At 50.4% G+C, this 26279-nt stretch overlaps 1 protein-coding gene across 3 annotated transcripts; it reads right to left on the bottom strand.

Moving 5' to 3' along the window:
• Positions 1-1465: 1465 nt before the first annotated feature.
• Positions 1466-23148, bottom strand: Acer1 (alkaline ceramidase 1). 3 transcript variants are annotated; one of them, XM_040738094.1, is made up of 7 exons: positions 22920-23148; positions 7368-7482; positions 7140-7281; positions 6426-6563; positions 5759-5854; positions 2559-2696; positions 1466-2151 (listed from the first exon to the last, which is right to left on the bottom strand). In XM_040738094.1, exons 1-7 carry the CDS (start codon positions 23010-23012, stop codon positions 1983-1985), a joined length of 891 nt encoding a protein of 296 aa, XP_040594028.1. In that variant the 5' UTR covers positions 23013-23148; the 3' UTR covers positions 1466-1982. The 3 variants fall into 3 exon arrangements, with proteins under 3 accessions (XP_040594028.1, XP_005081410.1, XP_040594027.1); XM_005081353.4 differs by lacking the exon at positions 5759-5854 and having other exon boundaries at positions 22920-23141; XM_040738093.1 differs by lacking the exon at positions 7368-7482 and having other exon boundaries at positions 22920-23041.
• Between the last annotated feature and the right edge of the window lie 3131 nt (positions 23149-26279).

The raw sequence follows: 26279 nt of genomic DNA, 5'->3' as shown, positions 1-26279 counted from the left end.
TCATATCTGTGCAGTGCTCCTAGAGGCCGGGAGAGGGGTTGGATCTCCTGGGACTGGAGTTACACACAGTCGTGAGCTGTTGCACGGGTCTGAGAGTCCATCTGGGTCCTCTGCAAGGGCACCAGCGCTCTCGGTTGCTGAGCCAGTGCTCCCTATCTGCATCTTTGGCAACCTCATTTTTTTTTGTCTGTGCACACTTCAGTGGTGCTGTGTGTGCCACAGATGCGTGTGTGAAGGCCAGAACACAGTTCGTAGGAGTCAATGCTCTACTTCTTTCCCCATGCAAATTCCAGGGATCAAATTTAGGTCATGGGATTGGACGGCAAGCCATCTGAGGCATCTCGCCAACCACATTTGCAGCTTTAATTTATGCAGGTGGATTAAGGGAGGGAGGAATGGAGGGAAGGAGGGGTGGGTGGGTGAGGGGGCGAGTGAGGGGGTGAGTGGGTGGGTTGTTGGAAGGGTAGATGGGTGGCTGAATGATAGGTGTGTGGATGGATATTTTCAAGGTTATACCAAAGACTTCACACACAAGAGCTAATTTTAATCAACAGAAACCCTGGGATTAACGGAAATTTTATTTACAGTGTTTGAACATCTGCACCAGAAAATGTCACACCCTCAGGACTATCCAAGTTGAATCCTGTGGAGCAGAAAATCAGACTTAGGCGTGTCTATCTCCATACCCTGAGCCATTGTGGAAACACCTTTGCTCCATAGTGAGGGAGGATGTCCTTTTGTATATATGTTTATCTTTCTGGTTGACGAATAAAACACTGTTTTGGCCAATAGAGGCAGGAAGATAGGCAGGATTAGGAGACGAGGAGAATTCTGGGAAATGTAGGCAGAGAGAGACCACAAGAAGAGATGCCACCGGGCGGTGGTGGCGCACGCCTTTAATCCCAGCACTCGGGAGGCAGAGGCAGGCGGATCTCTGAGTTCCAGGCCGGGCTGGACCGATAGCCTCCAAAACAATACAGAGAAACCCTGTCTCGTAAAAAACAAAAAAAAACAAAAAACAAAGAAGAGATGCCATGTAGCAGAAGAAGGAGTAACAGATCCAGACCCTTCTCTGCTTAGATAAGACCACGTGGAAATCCTTAGATTAATAGAAATGAGTTAATAATTAAGAGAGAGCTAGCCAGCAAGAAGCCATCAGCCAACAGTTTTATAATTAACATAAGTCTTTGTATGCTCATTTGGGGCTGATGAGGCTGTGGACCAGGCTGAAAGGAAAGTCCGGCAACACAGTAGCCTTCCCACTAAGTGCCTAGAATGGCCACCATGTTCCCCTCTCACACACCCTGTTCCATGATGTCACCCAGGTTGGCCCTTTGTTTTCCTCCCTCATGACTGTCATGTTTGTCACCGTGCACTGAGTGTATATGTGGTTCAAAGGTGGCTATACCTATGCCTATACCTATACATACCCCTACCCCTACCCCTACCCCTACCCCTACACCTACACTACCCCTACCTCTACACCTACCCCTACCCCTACACCTACACCTACCACCTAAGGGTGGGGCCCACAGTGCTCTCTATGATACTCCTTACTTTCCCAGAACACAGTCCTGACCCAACTTGACTCTACAACACTCATGAATAGTCCCAGACGTGCAAGATACCAGAGAGCAAGCATCACGCTTCAAGCATCACGCTTCAAGCCGGTGTCGCATCAGCCACATAACCACCGTCCCACCCATCTACCCACCACCATATCACTGGTGTGGAGAAGCTGTGGTCCCGTAGGCAGGAGGAGGGCACAGGCCAGTCACACAGCATGCCAGGCAGCCCCCAGCCCTCAGTCATCAAAGTAGTGCTCAGAGCCACAAGAAAGTCCGTCTTGTGGCAACGGGGCATGGAGCGTGGAAGAGGGAAGGGAGAAGTGACCGCAAGTGTCCCAGACGATGTCCTGGTCCTCTGTCCTCAGAGCACAGCAGACTGGGTGGCTGTTTGGAGAGCAGAGACTCCAGCAGGGCTCAGCAGCTCTTGTCATTGTCCTGGATCTCCACATAGGGTAGCCCAATGAACCAGCTATCCCGGGGCCAGTAGTGAACTTTGAGGGTTTGACCTGGCATCTCGTAGTTGGCATCCATCAGGGCCATAGTCGCCATACCGTAAGGGAAGGTGATGCTTATGAGGACGTGCCTGTGAGTAAGAGAAGGGTGGTAAGAAATCGGCAGAAAGCCGGGCGTTGGTGGTACACACCTTTAATCCCAGCACTTGGGAGGCAGAGGCAGGCGGATCTCTGTGAGTTTGAGGCCAGCCTGGTCTACAAAGTGAGTTCCAGGACAGCCTCAAAAGCCACAGAGAAACCCTGTCTCGAAAAACCCAAAAAAAAAAAAAATCGGCAGATGGCCCCGCCCAGTCTTCGTGCATCCCCTGAGGATGCTGAGTGGTACCTATAGTTCCAGACTGCTGGCCCTGCCCTCTGCCCACCACCTCTGCGTCCCAGTATCTGGATCTGCTTCCCCTCCTACACCCCAGACCTCCACTCCAAGCTCTGGCATCTGATCTCTGACTTGGGGGTCTTAGGATCCAAAAGAGGTGTTTACCAAATGCTATGCAGGTAGGAGAAGTGAATCCGCTGCCAGAAACTGCAAAGTACTCGGTCGCTGATCCAGCTGGTTAGTGCGGTGGCCCATAAGATCACAGACACCTCAATCAGATGCCGGAGGTCCCCATTCCTGGTCCTGGGACAAAGAGAATGGCTGGGTTGGGGTGTGTGGGCAGATGGATGGACAGACAGATGGACAGATAGATGAATGAATAGGTGTGTGCCTGGATGGGTGGATGGATGGATGGGTGGGTGGGTGGGTGGGTGGGTGGATGGGTGGGTGGGTGGATGGGTGGGTGGGTGGATGGGTGGATGGGTGGGTGAGTATGTGGATGAGTGGGTGAGTATGTGGATGAGTGGGTGGGCATGCAAATGGATAGGTGGATGGATGGATGGTAGATGGAAGAGAGGGTTAATAGGTGCATCTGCACTAACACAGTGTCCTAAGGCATTGTCTTAAGAGGCTGATGGGAAATGCTTCTTCAGAGAGATGCATCTCATAAGTCGAGAGAGGGAGGGAGCAGAAGTGGTATTTTCTAGGGACCTGGATTGCTGTAGGTTGGCTCTGAGGTGTCCTCCAATGGCCTGTGTGTTAAAAGATCTGCCTTCACCTCTACTCTGTACGAAGCTGATGGAACCTTTCAGAGTTGGGGCCTAGATGAAGTCTTTAGGTCACTTATAATGTGTTCTTTTTGTTTGTTTGTTTTTTGAGATAGGGTTTCTCTGTGTAGCTTTGTAGACCAGGCTGGCCTAGAACTCACAGATATCTGCCTACCTCTGCCTCCCAAGTGCTGGGTTTAAAGGTGTGTGCCACTATTGCCCTATAATGTGTTCTTGAAGGGGATTGTGAGTGACCCAAGTCAATAGGGTCAACCAATCAGTACCCAAACCTCTAAAACAGTCAGTCCAAACAGCAAACAGACAGACAAAAACAATTGCCTAAATCAGGTTCAGAAAGACTCATTTGTCATCCCAGAACCTGGGAGACTGAGGCAGGATGACTGAGATTTTGGAGGCCAGCCTGGGCTACATAGTGAAGTCCTTTCTTTAAAAAAAAAGAAAGAAAGAAAGAAAGAAAGAGCCGGGTGTTGGTGGTCCATGCCTTTAATCCCAGCACTTGGGAGGCAGAGCCAGGCAGATCTCTGTGAGTTCGAGGCCAGCCTGGTCTACAGAGCCAGTTCCAGGACAGCCTCCAAAACAATACAGAGAAACCAAAAAGAGAGAGAGAGAGAGAGAGAGAGAGAGAGAGAGAGAGAGAGAGAGAGAGAGAAATTACAGTGATTCTTGCTGTCTGTCTCTTTTTCTCTCTCTGCCTCTCTTTGCATCTCTGTCTCTATCTCCTTCTGCATCTAATTGTCTGTGTCTATGTATCTCTCTCTCTCTCTCTCTCTCTCTCTCTCACACACACACACACACACACACACACACACACACCACATCTGCCTGTATGTTCCATGCTTGCTTCAAACTCCTAGGCTAAACTAATCCTTTCGTTCAGCCTCCCAGGTACCTGGGTCAGTGCAGGCCTGTGTCCTGTGGGATCTTGTGGTGCTAATCTTAACTCTTCATGCTGTCTCAGCTGTGCTACGACACCAGCAGGAAGCTAGCAGTGGTGCCTATTGTGTGCTAACAGCTAAAACTCACTAAGATGTGTGTGAGAGAGAATGGGGTGCAGCACACTTTCCGGTGGCCTCGCCTTGAGACAACACAAGACCAGAATCTGGGTCCCTGGTCATCAGAGTCAAATCCTAGTCCCCAGGACAAGCATGTTCTGGAGTTGAATGAGAGATCCATCCTTTATCAACAGACACACAGGCTCTGCCTGCTCACCCCATGGTGAAGTCATTCACTTGACTCTCTGACTGGTGGCTTCCATTTGGTTTGAGCAATGCCTTCTGCATCAGTTTGGGCAATGGATTCCAGGTGGCTTGCCTAACAGTTTTCGTTTGTGTGCTCTATGGTTTCTTGGCATGAACAATGGCTTTCTAATTGGGTTGGCCTGTAGTTTACAGTGTATGTGACCTATGCTTGCTAGGAATTTCACTTTGGAGTTCCGGATGGCTTGACCTATGATACACAGTCAATTCGACCCATTTTATGCAGTTGGCTTGATCTCTGGGACACAGTTGACTAAACCTGTGGATTCCAGTCAGCTTGAGCTATATATAGTTCACTGTTGACTTAACTTAGGGTTCCCTGTTGGCTTGGCCTGGGGGTCGCTGTTGACTGAGGGTTCCCTGTTGGCTTGGCCTGTGGTTCACCAATGGTTTCCATTTGGTTTGACTATAGTTTCCAGTATGGTGAGCCAGTGCTTTCTGCTGGGACTGGCCATTGATTTCCAGTTGGCTTGGCCAATGTGGAGTCCCAGCAGGAGCTGGAAGGATCGGAACAGGGACCTGTAGAAGGACATTCTCCTTCACCACCTATGGCTTCTCAAGCCAGGTGTCCCAGCAGCTAGAGGCAAAGATTCTGCCAAGGAGGTGCTGGCCCTGAGGATTACTCGATCCAATTCAAGTCAGTTTAGCTGAGTTTAGGTGGGCTGCCCTCGAATTTACCATGTAGCCCAGGCTGGGCTGAAACTCATGATCCTCCTGCCTCAGGATCCTGCACTCCCCTGCTTTCTTTTCTATTTTGCAGTCCCTCCCTCTTGCCCTGATCCCTAGTACCCTTGGCTCAGGTCTCCCAATACTCAGAGAATCCCACCCACTTACCACAAGGATCCAGTCCCGCTCTCGGGAATTTTCACCACTCTGCCCTCTCTTTTTGTAAAGAATCTCTCCCTCTCTCTCTCTCTCTCTCTCTCTCTCTCTCTCTCTCTCTCTCTCTCTCTCTCTCTCAGTTGGCTCTATTGAGTAGCCCTGAATCACTGAGGCCCAGCATGAGTTACAAATACAAAACTCTATCATGGCTCTAGTTCAGTGTTCATGAGGCCCTAGGTTCAGTCACCAGCACTTGGGGCAGGGTGAAGGGAACTATAATTATCAAAAAAAGTTAAATTCCGCTTTAATATAGGGGCAGGCAGAGACAGGAGGAGTTCTGGGAGTTCTAGGCAAGCCTAGTCTATATAGAGAGTTCCAGGGCAGCCAGGGCTCCACAGTGAGACCCTGTGTCAAAACACGGAACTAAACTAACGTGTGTAAGGGTGAAGGAAAAGGGAAAGGAGGGAGGGGTCTGTGAGCTGGATATGGTGGGGCACACCTGTTTGTACGGCCAGGGGGGAGGAGGAACAGGGATTCAAGGTCCTTCTCTGCTTCACAGCCAATTCTGATGCAGGGGGGGCATGAAACCCCAAAACTAAAAATTAAAAAAAGATGGCTCAGCAGGTAAAGGCGCTTGCCACTAGCCTGACAACCCCAGTTCAATGGGCAGGACCCACGCCTTGGAAGAAGAGAACTGGTTGACCTCTGACCTCCACACATCGCCGTGATGCACGAAAATAAAAATGAATAAATTAATATAAAGCATGCAGACAACGTTTGCAGGCAGAGTGCTCTGAAGCCCTTTCTGTTAGCGGGTCACATGGGGAATGGGCGCCCCCTGCAGGAGACTGCAGTCAGGGAACGCTCAGAGCACAGAACACCGAGAACAACATTGTGCAGGGCTCCAAGGCAGAACAGTTGCCTTTCTCCTAGGTAGCTATAACCACCACTCACTTTCTGAAAAGCATTAACAATTACTTTTTTACGGTGCTGGGAATAGAACCCATATACAACTACACGTTAAGCGGGGGCTTTATACTTAAACACCCAGTCCCTCACTGGGGGATTCTAGGCAGTGGCCCCACCCCTGGCCACGCCCCCAGTCCCTCTCTAGGTGAAGGCTCCACTCCTGACCATGCCCCCGCCCCCCGCCAGCCAGCACTCACTTCTTGTATTCTTTGTGCACAATGTAGAGAATGTGTATGGCGATGCTGTTAAGAGCGTAGGCGTTGACCGTGGGCTTCACAAACGTCAAGAAGGTGCTGATCATAGTGGTCGTAATTACGAGGCAGCTGAAGTAGTACCTGAGGGAGGAGTAGGATGGGCAGGTGTCGCAGAGGTGCTGGAGGATTCAGCGAGGTCACTTTGGGCAGTCAAAATGAATTTGACAAACCGGGAACTCTGGGGAGTTCAGCTGGACTCAGGAAGAGTCTCTGGGTTTCCCCAGGTCCGCTGAGGAAGGACAGAGAACCCAGAGGAACCAGACAAGAGCTAAAAAGAGTCTGAGGTGGACTGGGAGGGTGAAAAGGGAGTCAGAGGATTCAAGAGGCCTGGAAAGGTCAGGTGAGGGCTTCCGGGAAGCTTGCAGAGCTCAGAAGACAGGGAAAAGACATCAGCGTAAGGATCGTGAGGGGTTTTTTTGGGTGCAGAGGACATTTGGCATAGGTTCTTAGAATTCCTCTCCTCCCAGGTAGATTAGAATTAGGAAAAAGTTCCTCAATTTCCAGGTGGTAACAGGACAGGTCTGTGGAAGCCCAGGTAGGCTATGAAAGATCTGCGAAACTTCTCAGGAAGGGACTCGAAGCTCTCTCAGATGGTCCCAAGTTGAGCAGGGATAGGGGAAGGCCATATGGGGTCCACAGAGGGTGCAGCTGCTGTACCTGCTCCCCTGGATGAACTTGGGGAAGTAGCATCGGGGCAACCACACGCTGTAGCCACTGGCCAGCAACCACAGGATGGAGATCTCATCTAGCAGCTGGCCCAGGAAGCTGAGCGTCATGTGGAAATACATGGAGAACAGACCTGTGGGTAGGCGGAGACAAGCAGAGGCTGTCAAGAGGGGGCGCCATTCCCAGAAGGGCCCCACAGCTTCCCACGCCCGCGCGCACCTATGACCATGAAGAGGGCTGAGATTCCGTAGATGGCCCGGCTGCGCTTCTGGGCGTAAGGATGCATGAGAAACATTATGAGAGGCCCGAAGATGAAGAAGGACACATTGCTGAACTGCGAGTGAAGCAAGAACCCGGCTGGTTAGATGGGAACGGGGCAGGAGCTCACTTAGGGCTAACCCGTAGCTGCTCTATTATTAGGCTGTCCAGGAACGACCCGGGATTTGTTCATCACTCAAATGTTAACTTCCCAGAACATCTTCTTGATTTTTGACTCAGAGTCTCACTATATGATTCTGGCTGTCCTGGAGGTCACTATGTAGACCAGGCTGGCCTCCAACTCATAGAGATCCACCTGCCTCTGCCTATAACAGAGTGCTGGGATTAAAGGTGTGTGCTGCCAATGTCCAGCCCTCCCTTCATTTAAAAAAAATGTTATTCATTAGCATTACTGGCCTTTAATCCTAGTATTCAGGAGACAGAAGCAGGTTGATCTCTCTGAATTCAAGCCAGTTTCATCTGCATAGAGAATTCCAGGCTGCCAGGGCTACACAGTGAGACTCTGTCTCAACAAACACACACACAAAATCATCATTGTTACTAATGGAACCCTGAACCTTTGACAGCCCACTAGGAAAGACCATGCCCCCAGCCCCTCACTTGGGCGTTCTAGGCGGGGGCTCTACCTCTGAGCCAATTCCTTGCCCCCCACCATTGATCCTGGCCATTCCTGGGTCACCAATAGATCCTTCATTCTACCCATCATCCCGTTTGTTCTTTCATTTACCCAGTGAGGGGAGCACTGAGCACTCACTAAATCTTTCACAAATGCTCTTCTCCATTTTCCCCTCACGGAGAAAGTCTAAATCTGTGGGTTCAGTAACTGCACATTAAAAACATTCAAGACAGGCATAGTGGTGCAGGCCTTTAATCCCAGCACTCAGGAGGCAGAGGTAGGTAGTTCTCCAAGTTTGAGGCCAGCCTGTTCTATATAGTGAGTTCCAGATGTGCCAGGGCTATACAGTGAGACCCTGTTTTATAAACCAAGCAAGTATATATACATGTATTTCGGAAATTTTCACTGTGGTGCTGCATGCCTGTAATCTCACAGATCAGGAGGCTGAGGCAGGAGGACTGCTACGAGTTCCAAGCCATCCTGGGATACAGTGAAAGACCCTGTCCGGTGTAAGACCCTGTCTCCAACAGAGAGACAAGCAAAATGCAGCAGCACCTACGCACTCATGTCATCCTAGGAGAAGGCTGTGGAAAGGATATTTAAAACTACGGGAGGATTGCACCGGCTCTAAGCTGAATTTGCAGCATTGTATAAAAGGGACCTGAGGGCCTACGTGAGGGCTTGGCAGGTGAAGGTGCTTGCTGCTAAGCCTGAGGACCTGAATTAGAACCCTAGAACCCACACAGTGAAAGGAGAGCGGACTTCTACAGATCGTTGTCTGATGCTCCTGCCAGCACTCCCTACTACAGTGCCTCCAACTGAGAGCCAAAATAAACTCTTTATTAACTTGCTTTTGCCAGCTGGGCAGTGGTGGCGCACACCTTTAATCCCAGCACTCTGGTGGCAGAGGCAGGCAGATCTCTGTGAGTTCCAGGCCACCCTGGTCTGCAGAGCAAGTGCCAGGACGGGTTCTAAAGTTACACAGAAAAACCCTGTCTCAAAAAAAAAAACAATAAATAAAAAATAAATAAGTAAAATTGCTTTTGTCAAGCATTTTGTCCCAGCAACACGACAAGTAACCGCACAAGTTTTAACCACGCAAGTTCCCTGCCACCATCCTCCCTTCTTCCCCCTCCGCTAAACAATGATGTGGCCCCGGCATGTACAAGGTAAATCCTAGAGACTAACAACACCTTAGGCACACTCATCTGAGTCTCTACTTTCTTCTATTGTAGCCAAAGTATTTGTCAGGCTCCCTTGCAGCTACACACGGCCATGTGACTTAGTTCTGGCCAGCGAGACGCAAGCATAACCATAGCTCCCAGGTCGTCACTCTCCACGTCTTGTCACTCCCCTCCTCTTCCCCCTTTTTCCCATCTCTTCTTCCTTCCTTCCTTCCTTCCTTCCTTCCTTCCTTCCTTCCTTCCTTCCTTCCTTTGTGGGATGGGGGTCTCACTCTACAGCCCAATCTGGCCTTTGGGTAAACAAGACTTCCAACTCAGTCTTCTGAGTGCAGATGTTACAGACGTGTGCTGCCTTGGGAGTTGGGACGGCAGAGCAGAAGGGTAGAGACGGACTGGCAGGAGGGCTGAGCAGGTAAAGGTGCTTGCCGCCTAGGCCGTGTCCCTAAGTTCCATGCCCAGGTAGAAAAAGAAAATCGACGCACGAAAGCACTCCTCTGGCCTCCACGTTTCATGCTGTGGTGCACATGGATGTGTGCGTACACATACAAACTACTAAGGAAGGAATCAAGCAGTGTTTTTGTTTTATTTTCCTTAGTGCTATGAGACAGCCCAGGATGACCTCGAAAGGACAGCAGGTGGCACCACTGTGCCTGGCTGAACCTAGCAATTTGGAGGTGTTTTTGAGTCACAAAGGACCTTCAGTTTTAGAACCACCTACTTGAGGCTGGAAAACGGCTCATCAATTGAGATCATTTTCTGAAGAGGTTTGGTCCCAGCACTCACATGGCGGCTAGCAACCAGCTGTGACTCCAGTTCGAGGGGATCTGATGCCCTCTGCTGGCCTCTGCTGGTACTGCATGCACAGAGTGCACATAGCATACATGCAGGCAAAACACTCATACCCATAAACCAAAATAAATAAATCTACAAAATAAAGAACCATCTACTTCCAGACCACTTCCATACCTTCCTCCTTGCCTCTCTGCTTTCCTCTGGTAAGCCAGGGTCTCTCACTGAGCCTCTCCATGTCTGCTAGACTGCCTGCCTGAAAAATCTCAGGATCCATTAGTCTCCTATCTCCGGTGCTGGGGTCATGCATGCTCAGCTATGCCCAGATTTTTAGACAGGTGTTGGGGATTCGAATTCAGGCTCATACTGTAGGAGGAAGCCGTGTGCCACCATTAGCCATGTGACTTACTAGAGGCACATACAGATGAGGTAATAAAAGAGCGGTTTACCACATCGCTAACCACCCCACTTTAGGCATGACTAAAGACGTATACGGACGTAGGCAGTGAACTACGTCACTAGCCAGGCCCACTTTTGGGCATGGCTAGGGGTGTTACAGAGTGGGGAAGGTATAAAAGACTGAACAACGGAAGTCTTGGCCCCTTTTTCCGGCTTTCAGCTTCCGGTTCCGCAGTGGGGGGGCTACTCGGCTCATCTGGGTTACTTGTTTGGTCTCTTGTGAGTAATTTCTACAATAAATACTTAGTTTTACTTTCAGTAAGTGTGTCGTTTATCGTTGTAGCAACATCATACACTTGAAGAGAATGCTTACCTCCTGAACCATCTCTGTATCCCCTGGAGTTTTGTTTTTTTTTTTTTGTTTGTTTGTTTGTTTTTGTTTGTTTTTTATGAGACGGGGTTTCTCTGTATTGTTTTTGAGGCTGCCGGTCCAGCCCGGCCTCGAACTCACAGAGATCCGCCTGCCTCTGCCTCCTGAGTGCTGGGATTAAAGGCTGCGCCACCACTGCCCGGCCCCCCTGGAGTTTTAATTGAGTCATAATTAATATGTGTGGGTGCCAGGTCCTGCACATCCTAGTGCTGGCAACTTGACTGGAGTCATAAGGAAAGCAAGAAAAAAAGACAGACACACAGACACTTACAGAAAAGCTGGGACCAGGTGGGCCCTGCCTTCTGCACCAGAAACAGTCAAGATATTCAAGCACGCAGGCCGGGCGTTGGTGGCGCACGCCTTTTATCCCAGCACTTGGGAGGCAGAGGCAGGTGGATTTCTGTGAGTTTGAGGCCAGCCTGGTCTACAAGAGCTAGTTCCAGGACAGCCTCCAAAGCCACAGAGAAACCCTGTCTCGAAAAACAAAAAAAAAAAAAAAAAAAAAAAAAGATATTCAAGCACGCTTATTTTTATTTGTCTTATCAGAGCACTGGCTGCTGCTCTCCCAGAGGACCCAGGTTCAATTCCTGGCACCCACATGGCAGCTCACAACTGTCTGTAACTCCAGTTCTAGGGTATCTAACACCCACCCCCTCACACAAACACACATGTGGGCAAAACGCCAATGCACATAAAACAGAAAAATAGAATAAATGTTTAAAAAAGAGAACCTGGCAGCTGTGGAGATGACCTGTAATCCCAGCTACTCCAGAGGCTGAGGCAGAAGAAACCAAGATGAAGGGTGACGGCTTTGGGAGCCCCAGAGAGTTTAATGGATGAAGTACTTGTGCATGAAGATGCGAGTTCAAACCCCCAGAACCCATGCAAACCTAGCCTGGACAGTGTGCAGGTGGGATCCTGGTCTCTTTTGGAGCGGCAAGAATCAGAGACTGGAGAATTGCCAGAAGCGTGCCAGCCCGGCGTACTCGGCTCAGTGGCAAACGACAAAGAGAGGCACCTCTACGGGGAGGACGGCAAGGATTGACACAGGGGTTGTGCCCTGATGTGTACACATGTGCCATGGCGTGTGTGACCCACATCCACACATGTCCACAGCTGCACACACACATCCACATATATAATGCACGTATGTATGTATGTATGTATGTATGTATGTATGGTCTCCAGTATCTATATGTGACGTGTAATACAGGCGTTGGGTCAGTGCAATGGCTAAGCAGGTAAAGGTACTTGCTACCAAGTCTGATGACCTGAGTTTGATTCCTGGAGCCCACATGGTAGAAGGAGAGAAGCAACTCCCATGGCTACATGCACCCCTTGGCATGTGCATGCGTGTACATACACACACACACACACACACACACAAATAAATAAATAGGAATAATTTTAAAAATACAGGCTGGGCGCTGATGGCACACACATCTTTAATCCCAGCACTCAGGAGGCAGAGGCAGGCAGATCTCTGTGAGTTTGAGGCCAGCCTGGTCTACAGAGTGAGTTCCAGGACAGCCTCCAAAACAATACAGAGAAACCCTGTCTCAAAACAACAACAACAACAACAAAAAACACCCATGCTCATTTAAGCAAGTGGGTCACAAGGTAAGAGAAAAATGATCTGAAGATGAAGGGGACTGGTTGGAAAGAGAAAGGGGACCCATCGGAGTGGGGGAGGGACAAGAGAGGATGAGGGGGGCTGTGGTCAGAATGTGCTGTGCCATGTATGAAAGTGTTAGAGTGGAACCCATTGCCATAGACAGTTTACAGCTGCTACAAAAAAAAAACAAAACCAACAACAACAAGGCTGAGACATCATGCAGAGAGAGAGAGAGAGAGAGAGAGAGAGAGAGAGAGCAGAGAGAGAGAGAGAGAGAGAGAGAGAGAGAGAGAGAGAGAGAGAGAGAGAGAGAGAGAGCAGAGAGAGAGGAGAGAGGAGGCCTTGGAACACACAGCTCTAAATGGGATGTCTCCATCAAATCCTTTCCCTTCAGAGCTCAGGGAAGCTCACAAAAGGGGAGGCGGAGAGGGTGGGAGCCAGGGGTGATGGAGGGCACCAGGAGAGCCAAGCTCTCTGAATCAAGGAAGCAAGGCTAGCATGGACTCGCAGGACCTGGGTGGTGCCCAGGTCCTCCGCATGCGCTACGGCTACTGCCTTAGTGTTTTTACAGGACTTCTGCGTGTGTGAATGCGCGGGCTTCTGAGTTTGGGCTGCTCTTGGGCTCTTTCCCTTCTGTTGCTTTGTCTTATCCAAGTTCTTGTGACAGTTTTTGTTTTATCTTTTGTTTGTTTTATTTTTTCAAGACAAAGTTCCAGACTGTCCTGGAACTCACTCTGTAGACCAGGCTGGCCTCAAACTCAGAGATCCGCCTGACTCTGCCTCCCAAGTGCTGGGATCAAAGGTGTATGCCACCACCTTGGGTGGTTTGCTTGTTTGTTTTTTAATAGTTTTTTTTGAGAAAGAACTTAAAGTTGGCTGAATAGGGAGGTGGAGAGGATCTGGAAGAGGCGGAGGGGAAGATTATGATCAAAATATATTTAATTTTTTTTTTTTTTGGTTTTTACGAGACAGGGTTTCTCTGTATTGTTTTGGAGGCTATCGGTCCAGCCCGGCCTCGAACTCAGAGATCCGCCTGCCTCTGCCTCCCGAGTGCTAGGATTAAAGGCGTGTGCCACCACTGCCCGGCTAAATTTAAAAATTGTTTTTTCTATGCTTTAACTTTTTTCTTTTTTTAATTTAAATTAGAAACAAGCTTTTTTTACATGTCAATCCCAGCTCCCTCTCCCTCCCCTCCTCCCATGCCCCCAACTCTCCTGCCTAGCACTCTCCCCCTATCCTATTCCCTTTCTGCTCCCCAGGGAGGGTGAGGTCTTCCGTGGGGGATCTTCAAAGTCTGTCACATCATTTAGAGCAGGGCCTAGGCCCTCCCCCGTGTGTCCAGGCTGAGAGAGTATTCCTCTATGTGGAACGGGCTCCCAAAGTCCATTGTATACTAGGGATAAATACTGATCCACTACCAGAGGCCCCATAGATTACTCAGGCCTCCTAACTGACACCCACGTTCAGGGGGCCTGGATCAGTCCCATGCTGGTTTCCCAGCTATCAGTCTAGGGTAAAAAAAATCTTTTAAGTAACAATTAAAATAAAAAGTCAAGACTGGGTGTGGCAGAGCACAGTTTAGCCCCAGCCTGAGAGGCAGAAGCTCGCATATCCCTGTGAGGCAACCAGGATTGCAGACCGGTTTCTTGGCAGTCTGCTTTCTCCGTTGTGATGAACACTGTGACCAACAGCAGCCTGGATGGCTTATTTCATCATCCCAGACCTTCTTGACGGGACATGGGGGCAGGACATCGAGACAGGAACCCGGAGGCAGGAGCTGTTGCAGAGGCCATGGAGGGCGCTGCTTGCTGGCTTGGTCCTCATGGCTTGCTCAGCCTGCTTTCTTACAGAGCCCTGGACCACCAGTCAAGGAAAGGCACCACCCACAGGACACAAACCCACAGCTTGCTCACAGACTAATCTGAGGGAGGAATTTGTTCAATTGAAGTTCCGTCTTCACCGATGACCAATATAGCTTGTGTTAAACTGGCAAGCTAACAAGTTCAGCTGCAATGACTTTGTCATAAAAAAAAAGAAAGAAAGAAAGAATAGGAAACAAAACTACCCCAGAAAAATAAAAGCAGCTTGGGCTATGTAACAAGACCCGGATCTCAAAACGGAAGTTGGAAAGCGGACTTCAGGGCATGTCTCGGAATTGGAGCCCTGTCTAGAATCCCCCAATGAGAGTTAGGGGCGTGGTCAGGGGTGGAGCTCCAGCCTAGAATCCTTCAGTGAGGGGCTGGGGGCATGATCAGAGTGGAGTCCCCCCCTAGAATTCCCCAGTGAGGATTGTGTTGCTCAGGCCAGAACCCCAAGAGTCACAGGTCTCATGCCCTGTACTGTAACCCAGTCACCGCGCTGTGACAAACCGCACTTACGTATCACTGTGCTTGTGGAGGAGGCAGGGAGAGGAGGGGAGAACCTGTTGGGCTTACTGACTCAGGGACTGTCTCCAGGAGTCACCTTAACATCCTTTGTCTTGTTCCCACATCCAGCACCTGTCCCGGGATCACTTGCTCACACTTACCCGGGATTGCCGGTTCAGGGCGGAGTACCTGGAGGCAGCGCAGGACGAGACTTACCAGTAGGAATTACCATCCACATGGTGGTTAAACAGTGATTAGGCAATCTCACGTCCCAGGGGTTAAGTAAGAAAGGCTGAGAGCCAGGCTCCTGCACAGTCTGTGTGTGACCCTGGGAAAGTAACTAATTCTCTCTGGGCCTTTTTTTTTTTTTTTTGCTTATTTGTATTTTATGTACATTGATGTTTTGTTTGCGTACGTCTGTGTGAGGGTGTTAGATCCCCTGGCACAGGAGTTACAGACAGTTGTGAGCTGCCATGTGGGTGCTGGGAGCTGAACCATGTCCTTTAGAAGAGCAGCCAGTGCTCTTAACGGCTGAGCCATCTCTCCAGCCCCCTCTCTGAGCCTTTATTTCCCTCTTGTTAGAATGTGGTAAGAGTCTCTTGTTTTAGGATTCAGAGCCTGAGGCTGTAGGATTACCAGTTCCAGGTCAGCCTGGGATACATAGTAAAATTGGGAGACCTAAGCTGGGTAGGAGAGAGTAGCTACTTCAAAAGGATTTTATGAGGGTTTCAGTTAAATATATTGTATTAGATGGGATTAATAAATGTCAACGGTAATTACAATCATGCTCCCTGTGTTGTGGGAACAACTTCAACTTTTTTTTCCCATTCATTTACTTACTGGGGGCAAGAGGTTGTCATATGCCTGTGGAGGTTGTCATATGCCTGTGGAGGTCTCTTCCATCGTGTGGGTCCCAAGAATCAAGTCATCATGTAATCAGAGGCAGAGCTTTTCTTTTGTCCCAGCCTCCCAGTCCCAAATAATCACACAAAAGCTTATATTAATTATGAAATGTTTGACTTGCTACTAATTAGCATTTACAGCTAAATTAACCCATTTCCATTGGCCTACATTTTGCTGTAGCACGTCTAGCTCCTCGGGTGGCTGGCTGGGATCTCTCCAGACTCCACCCTTCTTTCTCCCTCTGTGTCCATTGGCTTTCCCACCTAGCCTTATTCTGCCTAGCTATGGGCCAATTCAGCTTTCTCATTGGCCGATGAGAGGAATACGTATTCACAGAGTACAGAAGGAGTATCCTGCAGCATCCTCATGCTTAGCTACAAGCCTCTCCCCTGAAGCCCTCTCTGCCCAGCTGCAGGTGTTATCCGGTGCTTAGGACACACCACAGACCATAAAGGCTTGTTCAGTCCTGTCTGTACTTTGTTTTTGTTTTGTGGAGACAGGGTTTCCTCCGTGTAACCCTGGCTGTCCTAAAACTTGCTTTGTAGACCAGGCTGGCCTTGAACTCACAGAGATCTGTCTACCTCTGCTTCCAAGTGCTGGGACTAATGGCGTGCTCCACCACTGCCTGGCTGGAGCCACTGGTTTTAACCTGGGTGTGGTAGTACAGGGAGAGGATCAGAAGTTCAAGGTCATCCCTGCCTACACAGTTTGAGGCTAGCCTCAGATACATAAAACCTATCTCAAAACAAAAGTTCATCCATCCATCCATCCATCCACCCATCCATCCATCCATTCATCCATCCCTTGACAGAGAATGAGAAACTTCAACCCTGCCACCCAGGATCCTTGCCTGACTTCTGACACCTCTTGACACCAGCAATGCCTGTCTCCCCCTCCAAAACGCCAGACCCACCTGGGTAATGTTTTCTGTCTATTTTGATCCCCTCTGTGTCCCAGAGCCCAGAACACACCAGCTGCTTCTTCCTCCCTTGGCTGGTAAAGGAAATGAAGAGACTATTGTCCCATCAACTTGGATGTCTCCATCCATCCCAGGAGCCCAGCAGGACAGAAGCCACCAACTCAGAGAGACAGGGAGGCTGGGGAGACTGCTCAGTCAGCAAGTCCTTGCTTTGTGAGTGTAAGGACTGGACTAAAATTCTATTTTCTTTCTTTTTGTTGTTGTTTTGCTTTGTTTTGAAGCCCTTTGTAGCCCTAGCTGTCCTGGACCTCTCATTGTAGACCAGGCTGGCCTCAAACTCAAAGATCTGCCTGCTTCTGCCTCCCGAGAGCTGGGATAAAAGGTGTGTGCCACCACCACCCTGCTTGGGTTCAGATTCTAATAACCAACTTAAAAGTCAGGTAGGGGCTGGAGAGAGGCTGAGGAGTTAGAGCCCTGGCTTTTCTCCCAGAGGACCCAGCACAAGGTGATCAAGTAATGGTGGTATACACCTTTGGTCCCCAGGCAGCTCTCTATGAGTTCAAGGCCAGCGTGGTCAACATATCTAATTCCAGGACAGCTAGAACTACATAATGAGTCCCTACCTATAACACAGATAGATAGATAGATAGATAGATAGATAGCCAGGTGAACCCCACCTGACATTGACTTCTGACTTACACACAAGGAACCCAAAGAAGGCTGTCTCCATGGGTTGGGACACACACCCTTCACCAGTAATTATGTGTTCCTGGCCTCTTATCTGCCAGTGTGGGTGTACCCATTTCCACACCTGTCTATTTGTCTGAACTAACCTGGATCCAATTGCTCTTGCTCTACCAGTGGATAAACAGAAATGCAGAGGCTGTAGACAGTAGACCAGAAAGAGCTAGACCTCCAGCCTTGGAATAGAGCATGCAAGGGAGAGCCAGAGGTGGCCCGCAGTGAGCTGGCTCAGAGGGGGACATGGGGAGGGTATGGTGGATGGCGGCCCATGGTCCCTTCCACATGTGCCCTGCCCTGGTCCCCAGCTCCGGCCTACTCCTACCTCCCTGCCCCTTGGAGCTGGGGAGACGATGCCTCAATTAGGGGCACTTGCTACGCTTGTAGGGTCCAAACCCGGTTCCCACATCAGACAGTTCACAAGTTCCCGTAAGTCCAGCACCAGGCAGCCAACACCTTTTCCTCAAGGCTGCTGAACACATATCGCACACACTCACACAGGCACACAAGCACACACGTGCAGGTAAGTAAAGAAGTAGAGTCCCTATGAGCCTGGAGCCCTAAGCACTGAGAGAACTCAAAGCCAGCAGGCCAGTGCAAACAGGTGCAAACTAGTAGTATGACTCCCAAGGTCACCCTGCATCCCACTGAAGCCAGCTCTTCCCCACCCTTATCTCTGCTTTCTGCTTGGCCCTTGGCTGTCCATACATTAGCCAGGTGCCCCAGCTGACGGCTGATGTCATGCTGTGACACCACCACTCAAGCAGGGTCCACCGGCCCCGTGCTCTCCGATAAAGCAGTTGCTTCTGATTTGGCCCTGGCTCCATCCTTACATGGCCTGGGTTCTGGCTCCTTCCACATTACCAGCCATTTCCCAACAGGCGATGCTTTCTCGCCTCACGGTCTTTGCAAGTCACCCTCCTCCTAGGCACCATGGTCTCAGACCATTTCAGTGCTCTCTGCGAAGGACCTGAGTTCTGCTGCCAGCACGGAAGTCAGGCAACCGATGGCCATCCTTACATCCAGCTCCGGAGGTTCAGACACTTCTGGCTTACGGAGCACCCATGCTCACATGCAAGCATACACACACACAGGCACACACACGCGCACACACACACGCACACACGCACGCACGCACGTGCGCGCACACACACACAATTTAAAATATTTATTTTTTAATTTTTTATTTCTTTGAGATAGGGTCTCTTTACAGAGCCTTGGCTGTCCTGAAACTGGCTATGTAGACCAGGCCAGTCTACAGAGTGAGTTCTAGGACAGCCAGAGCTATACAGAGAAATCCTGTCTGGAAACCTCCCTACAAAAAAAGAAAATAAAAAATAGAAGACCAGTACAGTGGCATCACCTGCTATTCTAGCAATTGGGAAACTGAGGCAGGAGGATCTTGAGTTAGACGCTAGCTTGGGCTATGAGCCAGACCCTGTGGCAAATCAGATGTTTCATCCTCAAAGCCATCTTCTCCAACTGCAAGCTATGGTTCATGAAATCACTGTAAAAATATTAGGCTTTTTCCTGGGTAGCCTGCTGGTGATAAACTAAGGCAAAAGCAGTCGCTTGGTTCATTTTTGTGCCTGTGTGTCTATGTGTGGGGATCAGAGAAGGTTTAAATGGAGTGGCTTAGGGAGTGGCTCTATTAGGAGGTGTGGCCTTGTTGGAGGAAATGTGTCCTCTGGAGGTGGGCTTTGAGGTCTCACGTGCTCAAGCTGGGCCTAGTGAGCCTCAGTGTCCTTCTGCTGCCTGCTGACCAAGATGTGGACCTCTCAGCTCCTTCTCCAGCACCCTGTCTGCCGCCATGTCTCCCATCATGATGACAATGGACTGGATCTCTGAAGCTATAAGCCAGCCCCAATTAAATGCTTTCCTTTATAAGAGCTGCTGTGGTCATGGTATCCATTCACAGAAACGAAAACCCTAACTAAGACAAGTGGACAACCTCAAGTGTCATTCCTCGCTGGCTCTCTCTCTTGTTTGAGGCAGGGTCTCTTACCGGCCTCGTGTCGGTCAGGTTTCAAGCTCTCCATAGCAAAGGAGGGAGGGCCTTCGGGTCGTGATAAACCCAACGCTGGAATGCACACTCAAATGCACAGCGTGGCTCCAGAATATACCAGTGGCATACATGCCATGAGCACTGTCGCCGCTTCCAGAGCCTGTATCCATCCGTGCGTCCCAGGCTGACTTGGTTTATAAATCCTGTCTGTTGCAGGGATCTCTTAGGTAAAAATAATGGCTGTGGTGCACTGACTAACCAAGGCTGGACCACAGTTCCCACAGTCTATTTATTCTGGAGCTGGCCAACTGCCACCATGAAGCAACAGGAAGGGGACAGCCCGCTAAGAAAGAACTTGTAGCCGGGTGTTGGTGGCACACGCCTTTAATCCCAGCACTCGGGAGGCAGAGGCAGGCAGATCTCTGTGAGTTCGAGGCCAGCCTGGTCTACAAAGTGAGTTCCAGGACAGCCTCCAAAGCCACAGAGAAACCCTGTCTCGAAAAACCAAAAAAAAAAAAAAAGAACTTGTGGGTGGGACAGCCAGGGGTACAGAGAGAAACCCTGTCACAGGTGGGGTTGGGGGCAAATTCATCACTCCCTTTTTTGACAGGGTCTTCTGTAGCCCAGGTTGGCCCCCAACTCGCCATGTAGCTGAGACGACCTTAGGGATAATCCCCCTGCCTCAGTCTCTGGGGTGCTGGGAAGATGGGTATGTAGATGACCTTAGGGATAATCCCCCTGCCTCAGTCTCTGGGGTGCTGGGAAGATGGGTGTGCAGATGACCTTAGGGATAATCCCCCTGCCCCAGTCTCTGGGGTGCTGGGAAGATGGGTATGCAGACCACCTTAGAGATAATCCCCCTGCCTCAGTCTCTGGGGTGCTGGGAAGACAGGTGTGTAGATGACCTTAAGGATAATCCCCCTGCCTCAGTCTCTGGGGTGCTGGGAAGACAGGTGTGCACACGATTGGTTCTCTTTCCTTTCTTTCAACTTCCACCCTGTGTTTCCGACAGCCTCATACTGTAGCCCAGGCTAGTTTCGAAGTCACCACCCGGCCAGGGTGGCCCAACTCTTCCTGCCTCTCACCTTCCTGAGGTTGGCAGGCCTGGGCCACCACCACACCTGGCTTCTGTAAATAAAGTTTTTTTTTTGGTTTACAACCTTATCCAGGCTGATTTACATATCTCTCAAGGCTCTCTGCCCTAGTGCAGTGGACATTAACCCTGGAAAAAGACCCGGTTCACACAGCCAGAAACTCTCCTCAGCTAGGTCTGTACGGGTCGGGTCCTCCCACCTCCGCACAGGCGAGTTTGCACACAGAGAACCAATGCATGGGTAAAAACAATGTATCAGGTGTGACTGCAGGTGCCTCCAATAGCATCTGGGAGGTGGGGTGGGGTGGGGTGGATCTCGAGCTTCAGGATAGCCTGGACTACAGAGTGAGCCCCAAACAAAATGCAAGAACAAAAGCTGAATGGGTTCACGCTCATTCTGTGACGCACCTGGACAGCGTATAGAAATGTCCCGGTGGGCCGGGCGTTGGTGGCGCACACCTTTAATCCCAGCACTCGGGAGGCAGAGGCAGGCAGATCTCTGTGAGTTCGAGACCAGCCTGGTCTACAAGAGCGAGTTCCAGGACAGCCTCCAAAGCCACAGAGAAACCCTGCCTCGAAAAACCAAAAAAAAAAAAAAGAAATGTCCCGGTGGCTGAGGGTGTGCAGTCTCTCTCTCCTGGGCTATGTGGTGACCCTTCAGTGTGATAGGCTCTGCTCCTGACTCCGGGCAGCTGAGAGGGCGCACGATAGACATTTGGGGATGAGAGGCGGAGGCCCAGCAAACCTGACTTAGTACACTCTAGGGACCTTTCATAAGGACCCATCATAGCGGACTGAGACCACCAGAGTTTTCTGGACCAGAAAGAGTAACTGTAGAAACCGAATCCTCTCCCGCCTCTGCCACATGGTAGTTTCAAACTGGTCCAGTAACTAGATGGAAACTGAGGACCACGGACTGACCACACAGAAATAGGGCCATCACTGGGGAGTCTAGGTGGGGCTCCACCCCTGACCACACCCCCAGCCCATCACTGAAGAGTCTAGGTGGGGCTCCACCCCTGATCACACCCCCAGCCCCTCACTGGAGAGTCTAGGTAGGGCTCCACCCATGATCACACCCTCAGTCCGGCACTGGGGATTCTAGGTGGGGCTCCACCCCTGATCACACCCCCAGTCTGGCACTGGGGATTCTAGATGGGGCTCCACCCCTGATCACACCCCCAGACCCTCATTGGGAGATTCTAGGTGGGGCTTCACCTTGACCACGCCCCCAGGCCCTCACTGGGGAATTCTAGGTGGGACAGAAGTCTGAGGACAACTTTGAGGAGTTGATTCTCTCCTTTCAGCTTGTCAGCCCAGGGATTGAAACCGTCTTTCCCCCAGTCATCTCACCAACCCTTCCTGCATTTTTGTTGCAAGGAAACACACACACACACACACACACACACACACACACATATGCACACATACACACACAGACACGCAGACACACATGCACACACACATGCACAGAGACACACATATGCACGCAGACACACATGCACACACACACACACACACACACAAGTGTATCTTGAATCTGTCAAGCTGAAGTTTAAACCTAGCTTTAAGTATGAGGCTAGTTCTCAGCCTCTCTTGGTCTCCGGGAGCACCTGCCGCACAGGGAGACGCCTCCCATTGGCCTCTCCCCATCTCCCCATTAGCCTGTGTGGGTCGCACGAGACTGAGGAGGTGAAAGGTCTGTCCAAAGTGCACACAGCAAGCACTGAGTAAAAGCTAGCGTTGGGTGTGGTGGGTACTGGCTCCCAGCTCCACGCTGGGTCCAAACACCGGAGGGCATGCATGGCAGCTAGCCTGGGCTGCATGTTCCAGAACCTGTCTCCAGAAAAAGGATGTGGAGATGCTTCACCGGGCTAAGTGTCTGTGTTCCGGGCAGTGACAGCAAGCTGGAGCAGCCTCCTCTACCTGCCTGCATCTTTCAAGTTTCTCTGACACCCTCGCTGTGTATGAAGTACTGAGACTTGAGTACTCCCGGTGTAGTGCATCATCAGATACAGGAAGGTAAAATTTGGAGTTGTTCAAATAGGATAATGAAAGGGAAAAGTGGGGTACATTAATCATCTTTGGCTGGGGGATTGCAGACTAGAGGACAGGCATCCTTACTTCCCTCAGAAAGCCTGCCTGGGTCCAACCTCACCAACTCAAAGAGCCTCCTCTGGGAGTCCCAAAGGCTGCCAGTGCACCCACCCTCACAGCACCATTCCTCAGAAGTGAGTCTGAAAATCTACCATTGATCACAGTTCTACATGAAGACAGATGAATGGACACAAGCTGATCTGAGTGGCCACACACACGCAGACAGCCAACCGCTCCAACAAGACTCCCTGTGGAGGAGCTGTGTCTTAATCCAACATTCGGTAAGCCTGCCGCATCTCACCCTTCCCAGAGCCCCTGGCCAGGCAGGCCCTCACCGTGTTGTAGAACTCAGCCACCAACTCCGAGTGCTGGAAATTGCTCTCGCACCAGTCCACCTCGGAGCTCTGGTAGGCAAAGATGCTGGGCATCCTTGCTCCGGTGCCGGTGCACGCGCGCCAGCTGAGTGAGCGAGACTCGCAATGCCCAGCCCAGGCTAGGTGGGGACAGAACAGCTCAAGGCCCCTGAGCAAGCCGAGAGGAAAAACCTGCTGGGCGGCTCCCCTGTTGCACCAAGGAGCCTGGCAGATGTGCACAGTGGCAGGGCACCGAGGCCGCCCTGGGCAGAGGCTGAGGGGGGCGGTGCTGTTCGGGCTGGGCGACAGTGAGCAGGGAGGAGGCCACCCAAGCCGGCCCTTGAGGAGCAAGACAGGAGGAGAGTGACTACTTTAATACTGTGGCAATCAGGGCTGGTTAGAGCCGTATAGCGTGCTCCTCTAACACCCACACAAAGCTCTGAGGTCCGCCCCAGCACCCACAGAGCCAGCTGTGGTGGAGGCACTTGTCACCCCAAATCTCAGAGGCAGAGGCAGGGAGATGCAGAGTTTAAGGCTGGACTGGGCTACATAGTGATATCTGGTCTCCAAAGACAAGGTAAAAAAAAAAAAAAAAAACCACTGCTCCTCCAGAGGTCATGGATTCAGTTCCCAGCACCCACATGGTGGCTCACAGCCATCCACAACTCTGGTTTTAGGAACCGGACTCCCCCTTCTGGCTCCGAGGCTAATGTTCATGCATGTAAGATAAAATAGCACTTTAAAAATTGGTGTGTTGGGAGCGCACGCCTTTAATCCCAGCACTCGGGAGGCAGAGGCAGGCCTACAGAGTGAGCTCCAGGACAACCTCCAAAGGGCCAGGGCTGGACTCCGTTGAAAAGGCGCTGGCTGGCCTGGCAGGCAGGAAGCCCTGGGTCCCACGCCTGGCATCACAGTTGATGATGGCACATAACTGTCACCCCAGAATTTAGGAGGTGGGGGCAGGAGGATCCAGAGTCCAAGGCTATAGTAAATCTGAGGCTGGTCTAAGTTAATGACATCAAAGGCAAATAAACTGGGAGCCGGGGTGGGGTGTGTATGTGAGGGGTGTCTCTGTGAGTTCCAGGCCAGCCTGGGGTACAAAGTGAGTTCCCGGACAGCCTGGCATACACAGAGAAACCCTGTCTCAAAAAACAAAAGAACCAACTAAACACATCCACAAAACCCCCCAAATAATAAGTTTGCAGAGGGTTAACAGTTCCCATTTCTCAGACAGATAAATGGTGGCAAAAGTCTGGTTGCCTTGTTTTTAAAAAATGGTGCTTTGAGACAGTCATGGTGTATGTAGCTCAGGCTGGCCTGAAACCAGCAATCCTCCTGTCTCAGCCTTCTTAATACTGAAGTGAGTTCCCATACTGGCTTCAGATTCAACTCTTGACCCAATACACCTAATCACCTGGTCCCCATAGAGCGCCTGGGGCATGTCTCCCTGGATCCGAGGCAGCCAGCAGAGGCTATCTCCGTGGGGCTCAGCTCTGCCCCCTTGGAGGCCTTGCCCTGTGGAATGTTCCATGAGGAGTGAGTTGTCTTCCTGCAGAGGTCACCTAGGAGTGAGGGAAACTGGGGGCATCCACACGTGGGGTTCTCAGGACTGAGGGAGAAACTCCAAGCCACCTGATTTGAACTCTGTCGGTTTCCTAAACTGTGTGACCTTGGGCCTATGAATTCACCTATCTGGTCTCCTGTGGTTTAAGGAGGTTGATAACCAGTTGTTCTGAGCACAAACACGGCTTTGCCTCCATACCCTACAGCAGTAATCCTTTTTGTATTTATTACTTTTTTTTTTTTTTGGTTTTTCCAGACAGGGTTTCTCTGTATTGTTTTGGAGGCTGTCCTGGTACTCTCTCTGTAGACCAGGCTGGCCTCGAACTCACAGAGATCCGCCTGCCTCTGCCTCCCGAGTGCTGGGATTAAAGGCGTGCACCACCACCGCCCGGCTGGCCTTGCTTGTCCCCCTACCTCACTATGTAACATAGGAAGGACTCCAACATACCATCCCCCTGCCTCAGGCTTCCAAGTACTGGGATATAAGAATTCTCTGTGTGTGTCTCTGAGGTGTTAGTGATGGGGATGAGTGTCTCACCAGGAGATTCTAGATGGGGCTCCACCCCTGACCATGCCCCAACCCCTCACCGGGGTACTCTATGCAGATACTTTATGGCTGAAGCATGCCCCAGCCCAGAAAACCGTCAGTATTTCTGCACTTTATTTACAGCACGATTCAGCAGAAGGAACAGTACTTAGCACTCAGTAAATATTCATTAGGGGTGGAGGTGTGGTTCAGTGGTCAAGGCCTGCCACACATCCCTGAGGACTTTGGTTCCGTCTTTCCCACTCAGGTAAAACAAAATATGACTATGTTAAAAAGAAAAATGCTGAGGGAGGAGGAGATGAATTCTCTAGACCACATAATGAAATGCCATTTGAAAAATAAATTAAAAAAAAAAAACAGCCGGGCGTTGGTGGCGCACGCCTTTAATCCCAGCACTCGGGAGGCAGAGGCAGGCGGATCTCTGTGAGTTTGAGACCAGCCTGGTCTACTGAGCGAGTTCCAGGACATGCTCCAAAGCTACAGAGAAACCCTGTCTCGAAAAAAAAAAATTAAGTGGCGGGGCAATCATAGTGAATGCTTTTAATCCCAGCACTCCGGAGGCAGAGGCAGGTGGACTAACCTGGTCTACAAGGCAAGTTCCAGGACATCCAGGGCTATGCAGAGAAACCCTGTCTCGGAAAACAAAACAAAACAAACAAAACACAAGTAAAATAAAGATAAATTCAAATGAAAATAAATAAATGAGATACAAAAACATAAAGTAAAATCTTAGCCTGGCATGGTGGCACATGCGACTCTGGTGGCAGAGGCAGGGGAATCTCTGTGAGTTTAAAACCAGCCTGAGCTACATAGAGAGCTCCAGGTTGGGCTACATAATGAGACCCTGTCTCAAAAAATAAATCCAGCTGGGCGTTGGTGGTGCACACCTTTAATCCCAGCACTCGGGAGGCAGAGACAGGCAGATCTCTGTGAGTTCAAGGCCAGCCTAGTCTACAGAGCAAGTTCCGGGACAGCCTTAAAAGCCACAGAGAAACCCTGTCTCAAAAAAAAAAAAAACAAAAAATACATAAATAAATCCATAAAAACAAAAATAGAGCTGGAATGCAGCTCAGTAGCAAGTCCGTGCCTAGAATCTGCAAAAGCCCTGTGTTCCATCCCAAAAAAGTGTATATATGTATGTATGCATGTATATACATATGTGTATATATGTATATGTATATGCATGCATGTTCATCACTGAGGAAGTCAGGACAGGGACTCACACAGCAGGA

Source organism: Mesocricetus auratus, unplaced genomic scaffold (assembly GCF_017639785.1).
Source record: "Mesocricetus auratus isolate SY011 unplaced genomic scaffold, BCM_Maur_2.0 Super-Scaffold_100676, whole genome shotgun sequence".
Lineage (NCBI taxonomy): Eukaryota > Metazoa > Chordata > Mammalia > Rodentia > Cricetidae > Mesocricetus > Mesocricetus auratus.
Note: the sequence above shows the minus strand (reverse complement) of the source record. Positions and strands in the feature narration are given on the sequence as shown.